General features: G+C 40.4%; 1 protein-coding gene across 1 annotated transcript; it reads right to left on the reverse strand.

The window, feature by feature from the left end:
• Positions 1 to 12,585: 12,585 nt before the first annotated feature.
• tcf21 (transcription factor 21) lies at positions 12,586 to 14,385 on the reverse strand. The gene is made up of 2 exons (XM_034900065.1): positions 13,830 to 14,385; positions 12,586 to 13,057 (listed from the first exon to the last, which is right to left on the reverse strand). The coding sequence occupies exons 1-2, from the start codon at positions 14,250 to 14,252 to the stop codon at positions 12,968 to 12,970; spliced, it is 513 nt and encodes a 170-aa protein (XP_034755956.1). The 5' UTR covers positions 14,253 to 14,385; the 3' UTR covers positions 12,586 to 12,967.
• Positions 14,386 to 14,605: the final 220 nt, after the last annotated feature.

Consider the following 14,605-nt stretch of genomic DNA (forward strand, 5'->3'; position numbering starts at 1 on the left):
GGGGGGGGGGGGTGAAGCTGAGCTAATGTCCTTACATACCGACAGGAAAGCTTTAAAGCCTCACATACGTTCATTGTTACAAACTCACTCACACGACCCAACCCAAAACACACCCACTTCCCAACGTTGCATGCTGACAGGGCATTTCAAGCAACTTTGCCACTCTAAATTTTGTTCAACTGAAAATCATTTTACCCTCACTTGTCACCTCTCTGAGTGGAAATGTGTTTAACCAAGTCTGTGTTTGGATGTGTGCACGCTTGAAGTTGTTGTTATTGGCTGCAGGAATGAAGTTCAGCTCCAGTTTGGCTAAGATCTACAAACCAGACACATATATACACACACACACACACACACACACACACACACACACACACACACACACACACACACATAGTGGTTTGTGGAGTGTGTGGAGGGAATGTTGTGGTCACACCTGGGAATGCTCTTTCAGCTAACCTGTCTAACGTTTACTCCTTCTCCATTATTTCCTCGCTCAAAATGTGGAAAGTTAACAAATTCCAATTACTTAACTTATGTTTCAACATTTTATGCAGGCTTCAGTTTAAGGAATAATCATATAAAGTATTGTAGCCTTCTGATAGATTTAACTTTGTTAATTTCCAAAGACTTGCTACAAAACTAATCAGTCTTCAAAAAAGCTGCGTTAGAATACATAATAAATTAAATGTGAGGGCTTCAAACGTCTCAGAAACTCTTTCTCTTCAGTCAAATCTTACTCAAAACACATCATTTGTTCCTACTTTGGATCTTAGTGTCAACTCACAATGGTTGGACCATTTGGAAAATGTCTTTATTGACTTTCTTATGTTAAATGAGAAGATCAATACCCCTGTCATGTTTGTACAGTATATATGAAGCTGCCAGCAGGCAATTAGTTTAGCTTAACATAAAGACGGGAAACAGGGGAAAATGGCCTGGCTCTGTCCTAAAGGGCCAAATATGCCTACCAGAATCTCTTAAGCTCCCTAATTAAAACATTGTTTTGACAATTTGAGATTGTATGTGCAGAGCTATTTCTTGGTAGGCAGAAGATCCTCTCATCTAAACACAACAAGCATTTCCCAAAATGTTGAACTATTTTTTTTAATTTCCTATGTGTTGCCCTATATCTATATATCCTCCCTTCAGCTCAAATGAAAGGGAACATACCTGTATTGGTAATACTGTAGTTTATATTAAGAGTACTCTTTGATAGCTCTCCTCTCGTTACGAACTAATCAGGGACAGCGCCAGCAGGAGAGATTATGGTTAGACAGTTTAACATACAGCCAACTGTCACAATGTATGCACATAGTCTCACAGTGTGACTTCTAATTCTGATTTGATTGGAATTAAAGTGGTTTTAAGCCAGAGTTAATGGGTTTAGACTGGATCTAATCCTGGTTTAATGAAGGCCTTGGTGGGTTTCTTGCCTCTTTCATCATCCTGGACTTCAGCCCATCATAATCCAAGTTTGTGTGTGTGTGTGTGTGTGTGTGTGTGTGTGTGTGTGTGTGTGTGAGCGATATATGGTCTAATAAGGCTGTCTATATGAATGTTTAGAAGATTGTCTTCAAGCACTTAGGGGATAGCTTGGTCATTCTTGACTTTCCTTCTTGGTCTTGTGTGTGTGTGTGTGTGTGTGTGTGTGTGTGTGTGTGTACATTCTTCTTTGTGCACACTCGCTCTCTCCCTCCTCATCCCTATGTAACTGGAGCCAACCCTCCCCTGTCAAAAATAAAAATCATTTGTCCGCTGCACGAGTGTGTCCATTAAATATGCATGATGGAGGGAGCTGGGGGCCGCTGGGGAAGAAAGCTGATACCCTGCTCTCCGGAAGGGCATCAGAGTACCAAGGTGGACAAATGGCATCTAGAGAGAACGGGATGGAGAGGGAGGGTGAATGTTGTGTTTTTCTTTCAGACAGAGCACTCTTGCACGCTGATGAAACTCAACTTGTGGGGTCTAGTAAAAGTCCCTCGGTCTTGCTGGCCCTCATGTACACATAAGTACATTCAAAACCTATAGACTCATACATCTGTGTAATGTCTGGCAAACGAGAGAAGATGGCCCACTGTGCTTCTTTATTAAATAGTATAGTGTAATCGTGTGAACAACAGAGTTTTTTCTTTCCCTCATAAAAGTAGCTTGAGAATATAGAACTGCTTATTCCTAATTTTATTTCTACTGTCTCACCTTTTAGAGGTGTCTTTCTTCCAAAATCCTAAGGCCTTGTCACACCAGAAAGTGACACACAAAAATTCATCTACTCGACAAAAAGGTGGCGACACGGGGACTATTTGCTGGCGAGTCAGCGGCTGTTAACTAGTAGCCGTGCTAATGCTATTTTGCCAAAGAGGGGGAGCTCTCTATCTATAGCTAGTACGTTTTGTAAGCTCAGTCACTGTAACTTCACACAGTTTATTCAAAAGACGTATTTGTACCGTTGACTCCTGTCTCATTACAGTCTGCAAACTGTTCCTGTTTTGGGGAGGTAAAATAAACGGTGCTACACAGCTAACGTTCTACAAAAGCTTCCTTAATTTTTACTCTTCTGTGCTTTGCACAAATTTTACTGTCGATGTTTACCAAAGGTGATTAATATGAATTATTCATGCGATCGATTTCATTTACCCAATGAGTTTTGAGTAATTAAAAAAAACTTTATAATAGAGAAATGAACTCCTGCTCATGCTATTTGCCTCCATGGGACCTATTTTTGAGGGGAAAAAAACGGTGGCCAATGGCAAAAGACAAGCTATTTTCTGGTCCCGATCAACTTATACCTTGGATTACACATGTGTTTTTCAAAGTAAAAACAATTTTTACATGTCAAGAATATCACAGTTTGTTGCAAGATAGTTAAGTAAAATGCTATGGGAAAAAACATCATAACCAGATGTCACCACATTGAAACATGACCTGATTTATAATGGTTTTTACCTCTTTTGAAACTTCTGCCTTTGTCTTGGAAGAAGTGGGTAAAGCTCGTCAAGGAGACAGCCGTATTTCTCTGGTGATGTGTAATGTTCGAGACGAGAGATTTAGTTCACTGAAGAATCTCACACTTCTTTACGTCATATCGTTTATCTCTTGACATGTGAAATTATCTTTTAAATTTACACACTTTGTGAAATGCATGGCTTAATTCAAACCAAACCAAAAAATGTATTATTGTCTCTTGTTGACTCCCGTTCATATTATTTCAAAAGATAGGTCCCATTGACTGGAAGTTAAAGGGCATGACTGTAGCGAGGAAAAACAAGGTCATTTCTGATCTATACTGTTCAGTGTTTGAGTTGATGCCCTCTGTGCTGCTTTCTGTCTACACTCTACAGTAACACATCAATTATCCACACAGGTATTGGATCACTTCATTTGCACATGAATTGAGGCATCACACGTGATAGTGCATGTGTTGCACCATCACAATTCTTCAATTAGTAGTTACTGTAAAATTTGTAATTGTGTGCTTTTGTAAGTTCTTAAGTGTCATTGTTATTTTTTTTTAGTTTCAACCAGTAAAATTTATATTAATGGGATGCAATTTTTTCAGATGTACTCAGGCCTGTAATGTTTAGGGTTTACAACATTAGTATGATGTTTACGACAGCGACATATTGTGGTACGACTGCGTCATATGTGGTATATATAACTTTGGCACTAAGCCCGCGAGGTAGTCAGTCAGTTATCGGTAGTCAACGGCTGTATGTATGAGACCGGCCTGAATATGGTATCACAGGAAAGTAAACCAATAGTTCAACCAACGTCTGGTTATTGTAAAAACCAAATGAGAACATCACAAGGCTGAATTGGCAAATTGGGAGCACCATGGGCTGGTCCCGGTACTGGGTTAAAATCATAGTTGAAATATATCATGGAAGCTGTCCCTAGGCAGCCTGCACTTGCAGCCCTCTCTTTTCATTCATATTTTTTCTTGCAGCCCACCGTTCTCTAGGACTAGGCTACATTCATGCAGCCCACTAAAGAGCAAACGTTGCCGGCCAACACGCGTTTCTGAGCCATATTGAGAAATACTGAGAATTTTGTAGAACTGATAGTCTTAATTAGTTGTGTAAGAACTCATTTGGCAATGGCTTGAATGTAACGGACGTTCATTTATATGAGAAAGTCACGCACTAAAGCTTTAATGTTTATGAATCAAACCTTTTTCTCATAGCTCCTCAGCAGCAGCCACTAGTCTAGTTTGCTGCTAACAGTGACAATGAAGAGCCAAGCAGCAGCCATAAGGTCATAACTCCAGAGTGGGCAAGTAGGATTGCTCATTGAGTGAATATTATAAGAATGAAAATTAATGAGTAGAATATTATAGACTATGAAAAGGCCCTTCTATAATTAATTGTGCCAGATAATTTGGCCCTATTAACAAGACTGACTTGACTCTATCAGAAAGCTTAGATAAGGGGAGATTTGTGCTGAAAATTATGACAGTTTATAAAATGTGATTTAGTATCTTTAGTGCCTGCTGTCAGAGTGGAAGGGATGTGTACTGGACATGTTGTATCACAGTGTGTGAACAAGCAAACATGATCAGATTAGTTACACTATAACTTTCTATGCCTAAATGTTACTAGTGACTCATCATGCCTTTTATCCTTACAAGTAGATCGTAAATTTACTAAAACCAAGACTGAAAGGGAATGGGATGAAAGTAATATGAAATATAATTATATTAAAGGAAAACTACATGATGGTGTCATTAGAAAGTGGAGTACATTTATTTGATTCTTTGTCTTTCTATTTAATATTTTTATTTATGATTTTATTTCATGGTTTGGATATGTGTGTACACTTATTTGCACAGAAAATGGATTCTGATACAGTTGAACATCATTGTGTTGTAAAGACTACTGTTAACTTTTTCAACAAATACAGTATACATTTTGAAGCAACACTATTTGGACTTTGTACTGGAAATGGTTATATTTTACGATGTTACTCTGAATTACAAGGCTTAAGAGAACATTGTGCTATGAAGATACTAAGGTTTTTATTAAACAGGAAAAAATTGTCTTTCTTAATCTCTATTTGCCAGTCATTCAATTTTCACCCTACTATTGCTATGTGTACTGTAGTACTGTTCTTTTCCTATCAATGCGGCCTCTCAGAGCTGTCATTGGAAGAAAAGGGCTGTTGTGAGTTGTGTCTCTCCATTCCCTGTGTGTGTGTGTGTGTGTGTGTGTGTGTGTGTGTGTGTGTGTGTGTGTGTGTGTGTGTGTGTGTGTGTGTGTGTGTGTGTGTGTGTGTGTGTGTGTGTGTGTGTGTGTGTGTGTGTGTGTGTGTGTGTGTGTGTGTGTGTGTGTGTGTGTGTGTGTGTGTGTGTGTGTGTGTGTGTGTGTGTGTGTGGAGTGGTTTTTCATGGTATTAAACGTGTAGCTTTGCATGTTAAACTCATTAAAAAGTAAGTGATCACAATATACTCATACTGTCCTGTAAACAGTTTAATTCATTCAATTGCATTCACACATTTTGATTGATAAGGCTGAGACTTGAGGGCAATTTTTCTTTTTTCTCACATTCACATTTTCTCCTGTCATGCTAACTCTTTCTGTAATTCACTGTGAACCTCTCTCTTGTGGGACTCCCTGTTTTCTTTCGTTGGTCTTGTCCATCTGCTTCCTATAACACTGGGGCAGTTTGATCTGGTTTTGCAGAAACCCCCTCAGAAAAATCTGACATTTATTCACGTACAACCCAAAAGGTTTTCTTCCAACAAAATAACCCAACTTAAAAAACTGTCCAGGCCGTTTCAATAGGGTGGTCGAATCTGGACCCAATTAAAACGGGGACCCCCTAAATTTCCTTCACACCCAGCTTGAGGAAGACCCCAGATTAGAGGAATATTTTCCTTATTGCCGACTTTACTTTTTGCAGAATTCCTTGGGATAATAATTGAGCCCATGTGTGCTCGGTATTCGGAGGTGTTCTCGTTTTGGTGGAGTGGATTCAAATGGCATGTTGTTACAGCCATCAGGGCGGGCACAGTTTTGACAAATTTGTTTCTTTGGGATTTTCACCACAATCGTTGGAACACTGTTTGAAATTAATAGAAGAAGCGGATTCTATTTTTTTTTTAAAGTCTTGGTCAAATTTCCATGTGGGAAGAGGCAGAGGCTTAATTGAGATCAAATAAACAAAGTCAACTGTGAGTGATTTCAGCTTATAATGAGACACATGTTCGCCAGTTCACAAGGGCACACACAAGGCCACACATACAAACTCACCGATTTGATAAGCTCTATAGCAGGTGTTTGCATCACTGCCTCAGTGAAATCCTGCACACGTTGTGTGTCTACACACAAATATACTGGCACTGGCTTTTTTTGTCCAAGAACACAGACTCACTAAGGATTAGCCTCGGCTTCTCATAAACTCCATGACTCAACAGTGAGAGCTAGTGTTCTGCTCCCCTATGCAGTGACCCATCATCCTCCTGCTCCCGCTGGCTTTGTGAGTGCTCTGCTCTAACCGCGAATGAATAGCCACTTGTTCAATAAACCCGGGACGCAGTTTAGGTATCATAGTTGTCTGCACAGTATTATTTTAAGTGGTAATAATAAGAAAAAGCATCAGGACACTGTCTGACTCTCCGCCACTCAGCTGATGGTTCTCTACCTGTAAGTGGAGTCTGACTTTGATTCATGTCTTCCTAATTGTAATAGACCAGAATCTTCTAAAAACAACATGTAGATAATTCTAATGCGCACACAGACACACACATTCAGAGGCTCGTGTGCATGCACTCACAGAAACACTCACACACACACCACACAGGTAATTGTGCCCACCTGGGAAAACATCATTTAGTCAGGCGCCCCTTCCTTTTCCTAACACTGTTCTTAGTGTGTGTGTGTGTGTGTGTGTGTGTGTGTGTGTGTGTGTGTGTGTGTGTGTGTGTGTGTGTGTGTGTGTGTGTGTTTACCCTTTGTATGCTCTTTTGATCCCAAATTGCATTTGACTATAAACACTCCCTAAGCCCTAAACCATCCAATTACAATATTGTATTTTATAAGATTAGAAGTTCAAGACTTTGAGTAAAATGACTACTTCTCTTTGCAGGCAACTGACCATGTTGTTGTAAAGTTGATCATCTATCCTCAGTCTTCCATATATCAAATACCTAGGCCTAAAGGACAGTTGCAAATGAAATAGCCTTTTGTTTTTGTTTTCTTGTCTCCTTTACATTGTAGAATTGGTGGCCTCTAGGTGCCTGCTTGTCCATATTAGTGATTCCAATTATTGTAACATAATCACTAAAGCCTGGGCTGACAGCCACCGTGTTTAGGTCAAATTCCTTCACAGTCTGCTGAATGTGAAGTACGTCAGGCTACATAAATCTGTGTGTGCAAGCAAGTACTGTACTTCAAGGCTCGAGAAACAAACATTTCACAGTGACATTTATTGTTTTTCCCTTATAATAGTTCAGGAGGAGAAGAATGGTTGAAAGCACCCACGCAGTGATGGATATCCATCTGTTCTACTTGTCTACCTAACAGCTATGTGTGCCAGTGTCAGTTTTCTGAGCTTTGATCTGACTATGACAAGTGGCAGGCTGTGGCATCATTTTTACACTTTAATGCGTCAACAGCAAAAACAAGTTGCAAAGCTTTTAAGTTTATTTCTACAAAAAACATCAAATATAAAATACAAGTTGGTCTTTTTTTTGCAAAGAGTTTGATAAGAAGACTAGAATCAAAGGAAACAGCTAACCTGGCTCTGTCCAAATGTATCAGCACCTTTAAAGCTCATTAATCAACATATTAGATTTAGCTTTTTTTGTAAAATGCAAAAACAATGATTTCTGCACAGACTCTTTATTGACCTTTTTTTGACATGTCACTGTGAGGTTGCCAGGCAACCAACAGAGACTTCAGGACGTCATTTTTATTTTCCCAAGTATTAAAATAATTCTTCAAACATGCAATTATTAAATGAATGAGTTATTAAATGAATGTGTGTTTCCTTTCCGCCTGTGTGGCAGTTTTGTTAGCCACCTCAATGATAAACCTCAAATTGACAAGGAACTGAGAAAACATTCAATCAAATAGATTAGGTTTCAAAGTATTGGTATAAACCATGATACATGGCTTTATAGATCATCACACACCAAATACATGGTTCGATACAATTAACGGTATGTACAAAAAATAGTTTTTTTGATTTATCCAAACTGACCTGTGTACTTTCAAGGAAAAGTTTTCGTAGACATAATGAATGAAGGAGAAAAAGATGGTTAGTTTACTCCATAGATTGCTCCAGCAATGACGTAAAGAAGTCAGAAGTCTCATGGCAGACACCTGCTGTACTCTGTTTAATAATCACAAACTGATGCCAACAATCTCTCACACACACACAAACACACACACACACACGCACACGCACGCAGAGTGGGTATGCCAATAAACATGGGTAGGTGATCTGCACAGACCTAATGCTATCTTTGGCATCTCGTCTGCTCTAGTGGCCGCTGTGCCAGGCTTCCATACCATCTGATACAAATTGACACCACTACCAGCTGTTCCCTAACCTCAGTCATGTTAGTATATCAGGCAATTATTTTAAATGCATGATGAGTGTGGTTTTACATACTTTAAAGCTACACACGGACGTCCACCACTGACTATATCAAGTGTTCAAAAAGCACAACAGGCAGAGCGGTCACAACATTCAGCCCTGTTTCACCAAAAGATTTACACAATTTTGTGTTTTTCTACTCTCTCCTCTGCAACCATGACCCTCACCTCCGCTCCAGTGTGTCCACTCACTGTGCCCTATTTAGTTGCTAGACCCTGGCATCATCTTACAATATCCTCAAATCCTCAAAGATTCATGTGATGGTTCTTTATTTCTCACTTCTCCCTCCCCTTTATTTTTGCCTGTGTTGCTTTTGTTTACGGTCAAAACTTTTCGTTATATGGGATCCTCTGCTGCCATCTACTGGTTGAAACAGATACTGTTAGCAGGTACATTTTAATGAACATCTCCGTGCCATCTTAAATGATGTAAAGCTGGGGTTTCTCACGTGGCCTTGTAGACTGGCCTGCTATTGCTATTTTACTTGTCTATTTTATTGCCTCTATTTTTTCTTACAATTGTAGAGCAAAAACACATGATCCAGCTTTCATGACGTCTGCTATGTATTTTACTTATAAAAAAGAAGGTAACCAAGCCCCATATAGCTGAAGGGGCATTAATAGACAGGAGAATCAGGGCAGGTTTATCTTTGCTGGTTTTGCTGCCCTGCCTCTTAGTTTCATGTGTTCTCTCTCTGCAAGCAAGTGAAGCAGGGGAGACCAACCTCATGACTACCTGCCTGATAAAAAGCAACTTCTGGACCCTGATACCCCCTCTGATGAGCCCCATGACCTAACCAACACCGGCCCTGATATGTGGACGGAGGTGAGAACGCTGAGGGACGTGGTGGTGAAGCAGAAGGTGGAGCTGAGGAACATGGAAGTCAGGCTGAGGCAGACAGATGCAGGCAGATGATAAGAAGTTGGAACTCCTCCTAACTAAAACCAGCCTGGAGGAGCTGAAGAGAGATCACACTACCATGGAGGAGAGACTGGGAGCCAGCGAGACGCAAGTGGAAGAACTAAAGAAAGTAAACATGTAGCAGTTGGAAGAGCTGTCAGATCTCAGTGCGAGGCTTAATGCTAGTGACAAGCAAGTGGAAGAAATTTAAAAAAGTAAATGTGGAGCTGAGGATTGATCTAAAAAAACAGACAGCTCAAGTTTTTCTTCATAAAAGCCAGAGTGCCAGTTAGTGACAGTGAGCTGCAGCTCCGAACACGCTGAATGGATAACTTGCAGGCTCAGAACACAGCTCAAGACCATGAGCTGGCATCTGTAATGGACAGGACGAACACTACTGAGAGCAGGGTGGATGGTCTCATCGAAGACAATGCATAGGTGGCATTTAACGCTGCTTTTACGGACTCAGAAGGTGTAGGGCCTTACAATACTCCAACAGTCTTAAAGTTCAGCATGGTCTTCACCAATGTTGGTTGGCACCCATAGTCCAACCACTGGCTCCTTCACTGCTCCACAGAAAGGAGTGAACTATTTCAGATTTACAACATGTGGTCGTACAGTAAAGAGCTTCATGGGAGTGCAACTATTTCATAACGGGAGCTCCATAATGTTTAATTTGCAACACAATCACATTCAGACCTGTCAAATGCTGTTCCTCTAGAGCTGAATGTCGGTGCTGAGTTACATTTGGCTCTCCTGGAGGAGAAGGCCATCATTGATAATCCCAGCACATACTTGCTTTTCAAAATGTGATGCCAACCTAATACAATCTGGAACAACCCAGCAAAATTAAATAATAGAAAATAAATTAATTGATTACTGCGTTTCGAAAGTCTACTCAGTCAGTGTAATATAAGGCTGTAGTAATCATTTTGACCATGCTCTACAATTATCAGCATGACTTTATAATCACTGAAATAAATAAATATGATTCATCTATAATTTTCATTTTCATTTCTTCTATCTTTCAATGTCAATGGATTTTCAAACCAGGGACTATTTTATGTAACATTTCACAGTATGAAATGACATGTTAGTTACTGTAACACTCTCATTGGTGGTAAAAGGGTGTTTGGAGTTTAATTGTCAGGTCTAAAAATGTCCCCTAAAACACCTTACATTTTGTCCAGAAGATGGCAGTCTTGGGTCCCCCACACAGACAGATGTGTGGCCTGGGGAGAGTTCTGGGATAGTAAAAGAAAAACCATCATAAATCAGATGTATATGTCCCTCTATTGGCTCATAAGTCTGTCCAATATGTACCAGTATGTATAGAAAGAGAGAGATAAGTATGTTGGAATGCATGTTATAAACTGTTGAATGTAGCTTTCACACTATTATAATGCAATAGCCACGTCACCCCTGAAAAAACAGCCCTGCCAATATCACTTACTTTATATTGGCATGGATGCACGAGGGCAGATGGAAAACATGATGGGATCAGCTGGAACACAATGGGATTTCTTTCCTCCCCTCAGTCCGTGGACTTTTTTCACATCACAGTTTGGGCAGCGGTCCAACAAAACAATTAGCAAGTATGGGAATCCCGGCCCTGCTCTAATACAGACCCCTCCCTCCCTTTCTCTAGCTCTCTTCTTCTCTCGCTGTCTGCAGCTGGCCCCAGGAGAGAGGCAGCCAAGTTTATTTTCTCCACGGTGGTCCCTTTGAGGTGGCGGCGAGGCCCCTGCCATGCCGCCGCTGATGTATTAGGTGAGGGTCCTTGAAGAGATGTCGGTGAGACTCTTTTTTATTGCTATAGCACTCACTCTTCCTTCCTGGTAAAGGCTACTTGTTACTGTCCTTTCTGCTTGGGCAAAGTGAAGTGAACGAGTGTGTTTAATTAAAGTCGGCCACATCCCTCCTCTTAGTCAGTCACTGATAAGTGATGACATTAGCCCCAACAATAATGTAAATATCTCCATGACGCATGAGAGACCTCCATTTGTTGTTGAAGCATGCAAATTGTTCTTTAGTAAAATTCCCAAGTAGGCTTTTATTGGAAAAATGTTATCAAAGTATTAAAAGCGGAAGCACTCATATAGGAAGTGGAATGGCTGTAAATTAGGCTAAAATATTTGCCTGTAAAAGTGGAGACATAGCATGAAATAAAAGATGCCTTGTAAAATACAAGAGTTGTTTCATAGCCTACCTCAGAACAACGCAATTCTGATTTAAAACACAAATGGCCTTTGTGTTTTATTACAACATGGCCTTTAATATGATTAAATTAAATTATAGTGTTTGGCAGGTTATGCTCAATGAATGCATGGACCATGAGAGAGAGAGAGAGAGAGAGTGAGGGAGAGAGAGAGAGAGAGAATAAATAACTGTCTGTATGATGTAAACACAGCGGTCATAACCCGGGCGAATTACAACAACTGGTCTGGTCCCGCAGGTTTTCTACAACTTTCAAAATGGCTAAAATGTCCTCTGACCTCCACTCGTGCCACTCAGCTTCTCACTTATGATTGGCTCAATCCTGTATGATACAGTTTACCACTAATTTACCTAAATTTAATTAGGCTATATCTAAAAATACCATCCAACACTCATTTTGTAGTGATATTGTTTCAGTAAACTTGTGAAGTTGCATTGTTGTTGCTATAGAGTTTTAATGAAGGCCTATGGTCTAATGTTGTTGAGTGACCTGTTACATTAAAATATTTAAAAGTGGAATTGTGCTTGTATTAGTTCATTACAGGTCTCACATTATTTTGCAGTTTCTTCAACTTTTCGTCCATTTATCAATGAAATTGGCAGGGAAATAAACTTAAATGGACTTGTTTAAACTTCAAGAGGAAAACCTGATTTTAGGGTCCCAACTAATCTTTGAAGGCAAAAATGTGTTTATGTAATGACCACCACGTCCACTGTTATCTGTTAGAGACAACAGAGAGCCGCAGGTTCTGCTATTGTGAAGGAGGGGAGTGATAAGAGAGGGGTTACCAGGTCAGAGCCTTGGCCCACACACGGAAATAAAACAGAATTAAACGGACTAAAAAAATAACATTCAATACACACAAAGTGTAAAAGTGATACAAATATATTTTATATACAAATCTGTATAACCATTTGAGACAGATGACACATCCATCCATCATAATGCAGCCGCCAAAACAGGCTTGCATGAGTAAAAAATGCATCTGCTGAGTATTAAAAAAAAGCACTTTAAAGCACAAACAAGCAATTTATCTTTGAACCAGCAAAGACAAAGATATGGGACAGAAACGCATTTAAATAAAATGTAACTTTTCTATACGGGAACGAAGGACAGGGGATACTCCCCCTCCGTTATTCCCACTCAAAGTCTGCGGAGATGAGACGTGCATTACAGTCACAATCTTTTTTTTAAATTGTCTCGGAAAATCATATTTTCCCTTTTGAAAACGTCCAAAGGTTTCTGGTTCCGTCACGACGCCGTTGTTCCACACAGGCGGGTTGTGTTCAGCATCTCCTTCAACTCGTTCTCCGGCTTGCCTGCGACCATGAAAGGCCACGTCTGCGGAGGAAAACACAACCAGTTAGGACCGACTGCTCCTCACACTGCAGCTCATCAAGTCATTAAATCAAACAATTCATACCAATTATGTGTAAATGAATCACCTGCAAGGTTCAGGTGAACATAATAATTTCCAGGCAGTAATTGAAATATGCATTGAGTTTAAAAAAAAAAGTGTAATTATATGATTGAAAATGTATCTAATCAACTCAACAGTGTATGGTTTTGCAGCATAGTGCCTTTACCGTAAAAAAAAAAAAAATCTAAATGGTTATTTGGAGATCTGCTGTAATATTTGGAAAATTGCACAAATATTTAATGTATTTTAATTTAATAACAGTTGAAGGCCCAGTAAGCTGCAATATTTCAAAACATGTTAGGCCTTCATTCATCGTAGCATTATGCTTCATAAAGGGTGATATTTGAGTTTTGCCTTAAAACAGCAGCATATATAGAAATAGTTGCCTTTGCCCTCTCGTGCACCTGCTTCACAAAGCTAACATCCTCATGTGTCACATTGGTTCCAATGAGGCCTAGCAACCCAGGTTAGAATCCTTATAGATCTATATATTCCATTATCTCATAACACATTATGTATAGTTGTGTATCATTAGATACAAAACAGTATTATAATTAGGCGAACATCATAATTGATTTGACAAAAAATTTCACTTTAACATTAACTCACTCAGATTATTATTATTTTTATTTTTTTAACATAGGCTAAATAAACTTTTATCTGGGTGTCCCCTCCACTCTAGCCCAGTCTCACCAGGTTAACGGGGTGGATATATCCGTTTTCATATTTGTCGTTGGCCAGTATCTGCCGGAGGTGCGCGATGTAGCTGGACGCCAGGCGCAGTGTGTCCAGTTTGGAGAGCTTAGTGTCCGCTGGTACCCAGGGTAGGGTTGTCTTCAGCCGGGAGAAGGCTTTGGACAAGACGCGCATCCTGGCTCTCTCCCGGGCGTTTGCCGCGTTTCTCTGCACATGCTTGCCCTCCTGCTGTGCCACACCCTTGGGTGCCGTTTTCCTGGACGCTGTCTTCCGTTTCTTGCCCGGCGCGTCGTCCGCGCAAGTGCCCTCGCAGTTGGAGCTCTCCTCCGTGCTCTCGTTGGACTCTTTACCGGAGGAGCCAAACTTCAGGATGCCGTCCAGGAGCTCGTCGTCGACATCGCTGAGAGACCCGGTGGACATGGTGAACTGTCTCCGACTGGCGCAGGCTCAAAACATGGGAGCAGGAAGCTGAGGCTGGACACGAATGAACAGTGTAGTCAAACACATGTGTCCATCAACTGCTTACTGCGCTGAACAGAGCAGATAGGAACAGACTTTTATCTCCATGACTGGAGAGGGCGTTACCTCATGCTGGGAGGAGACACTGGTGCTGCTGGTCCTCAAAGGGTTCCAGGATCCCAAGGGAAATGTGTTGAAGGGACCCCGGATGGGTCCCCAGTAAAATTCAGAATCTAACGTCTGTTTTAACCGCAGTTTAACTCTCTAAGTATTTATTAAAACGTACTCTTACAGTTTTACTTACATGTGATTTT

Source organism: Etheostoma cragini, chromosome 18 (genome assembly GCF_013103735.1).
Source record: "Etheostoma cragini isolate CJK2018 chromosome 18, CSU_Ecrag_1.0, whole genome shotgun sequence".
Classification (NCBI taxonomy): domain Eukaryota; kingdom Metazoa; phylum Chordata; class Actinopteri; order Perciformes; family Percidae; genus Etheostoma; species Etheostoma cragini.

Excerpts from the sequence above, each read along its gene's own strand:
- tcf21 (XM_034900065.1), bottom strand. The coding sequence starts at position 14,252 with ATGTCCACCGGGTCTCTCAGCGATGTCGACGACGAGCTCCTGGACGGC. Across the intron at positions 13,058-13,829 it reads ATATCCACCCCGTTAACCTG|ACGTGGCCTTTCATGGTCGC; the intron begins GTGAGACTGGGC and ends TTTCCTCCGCAG.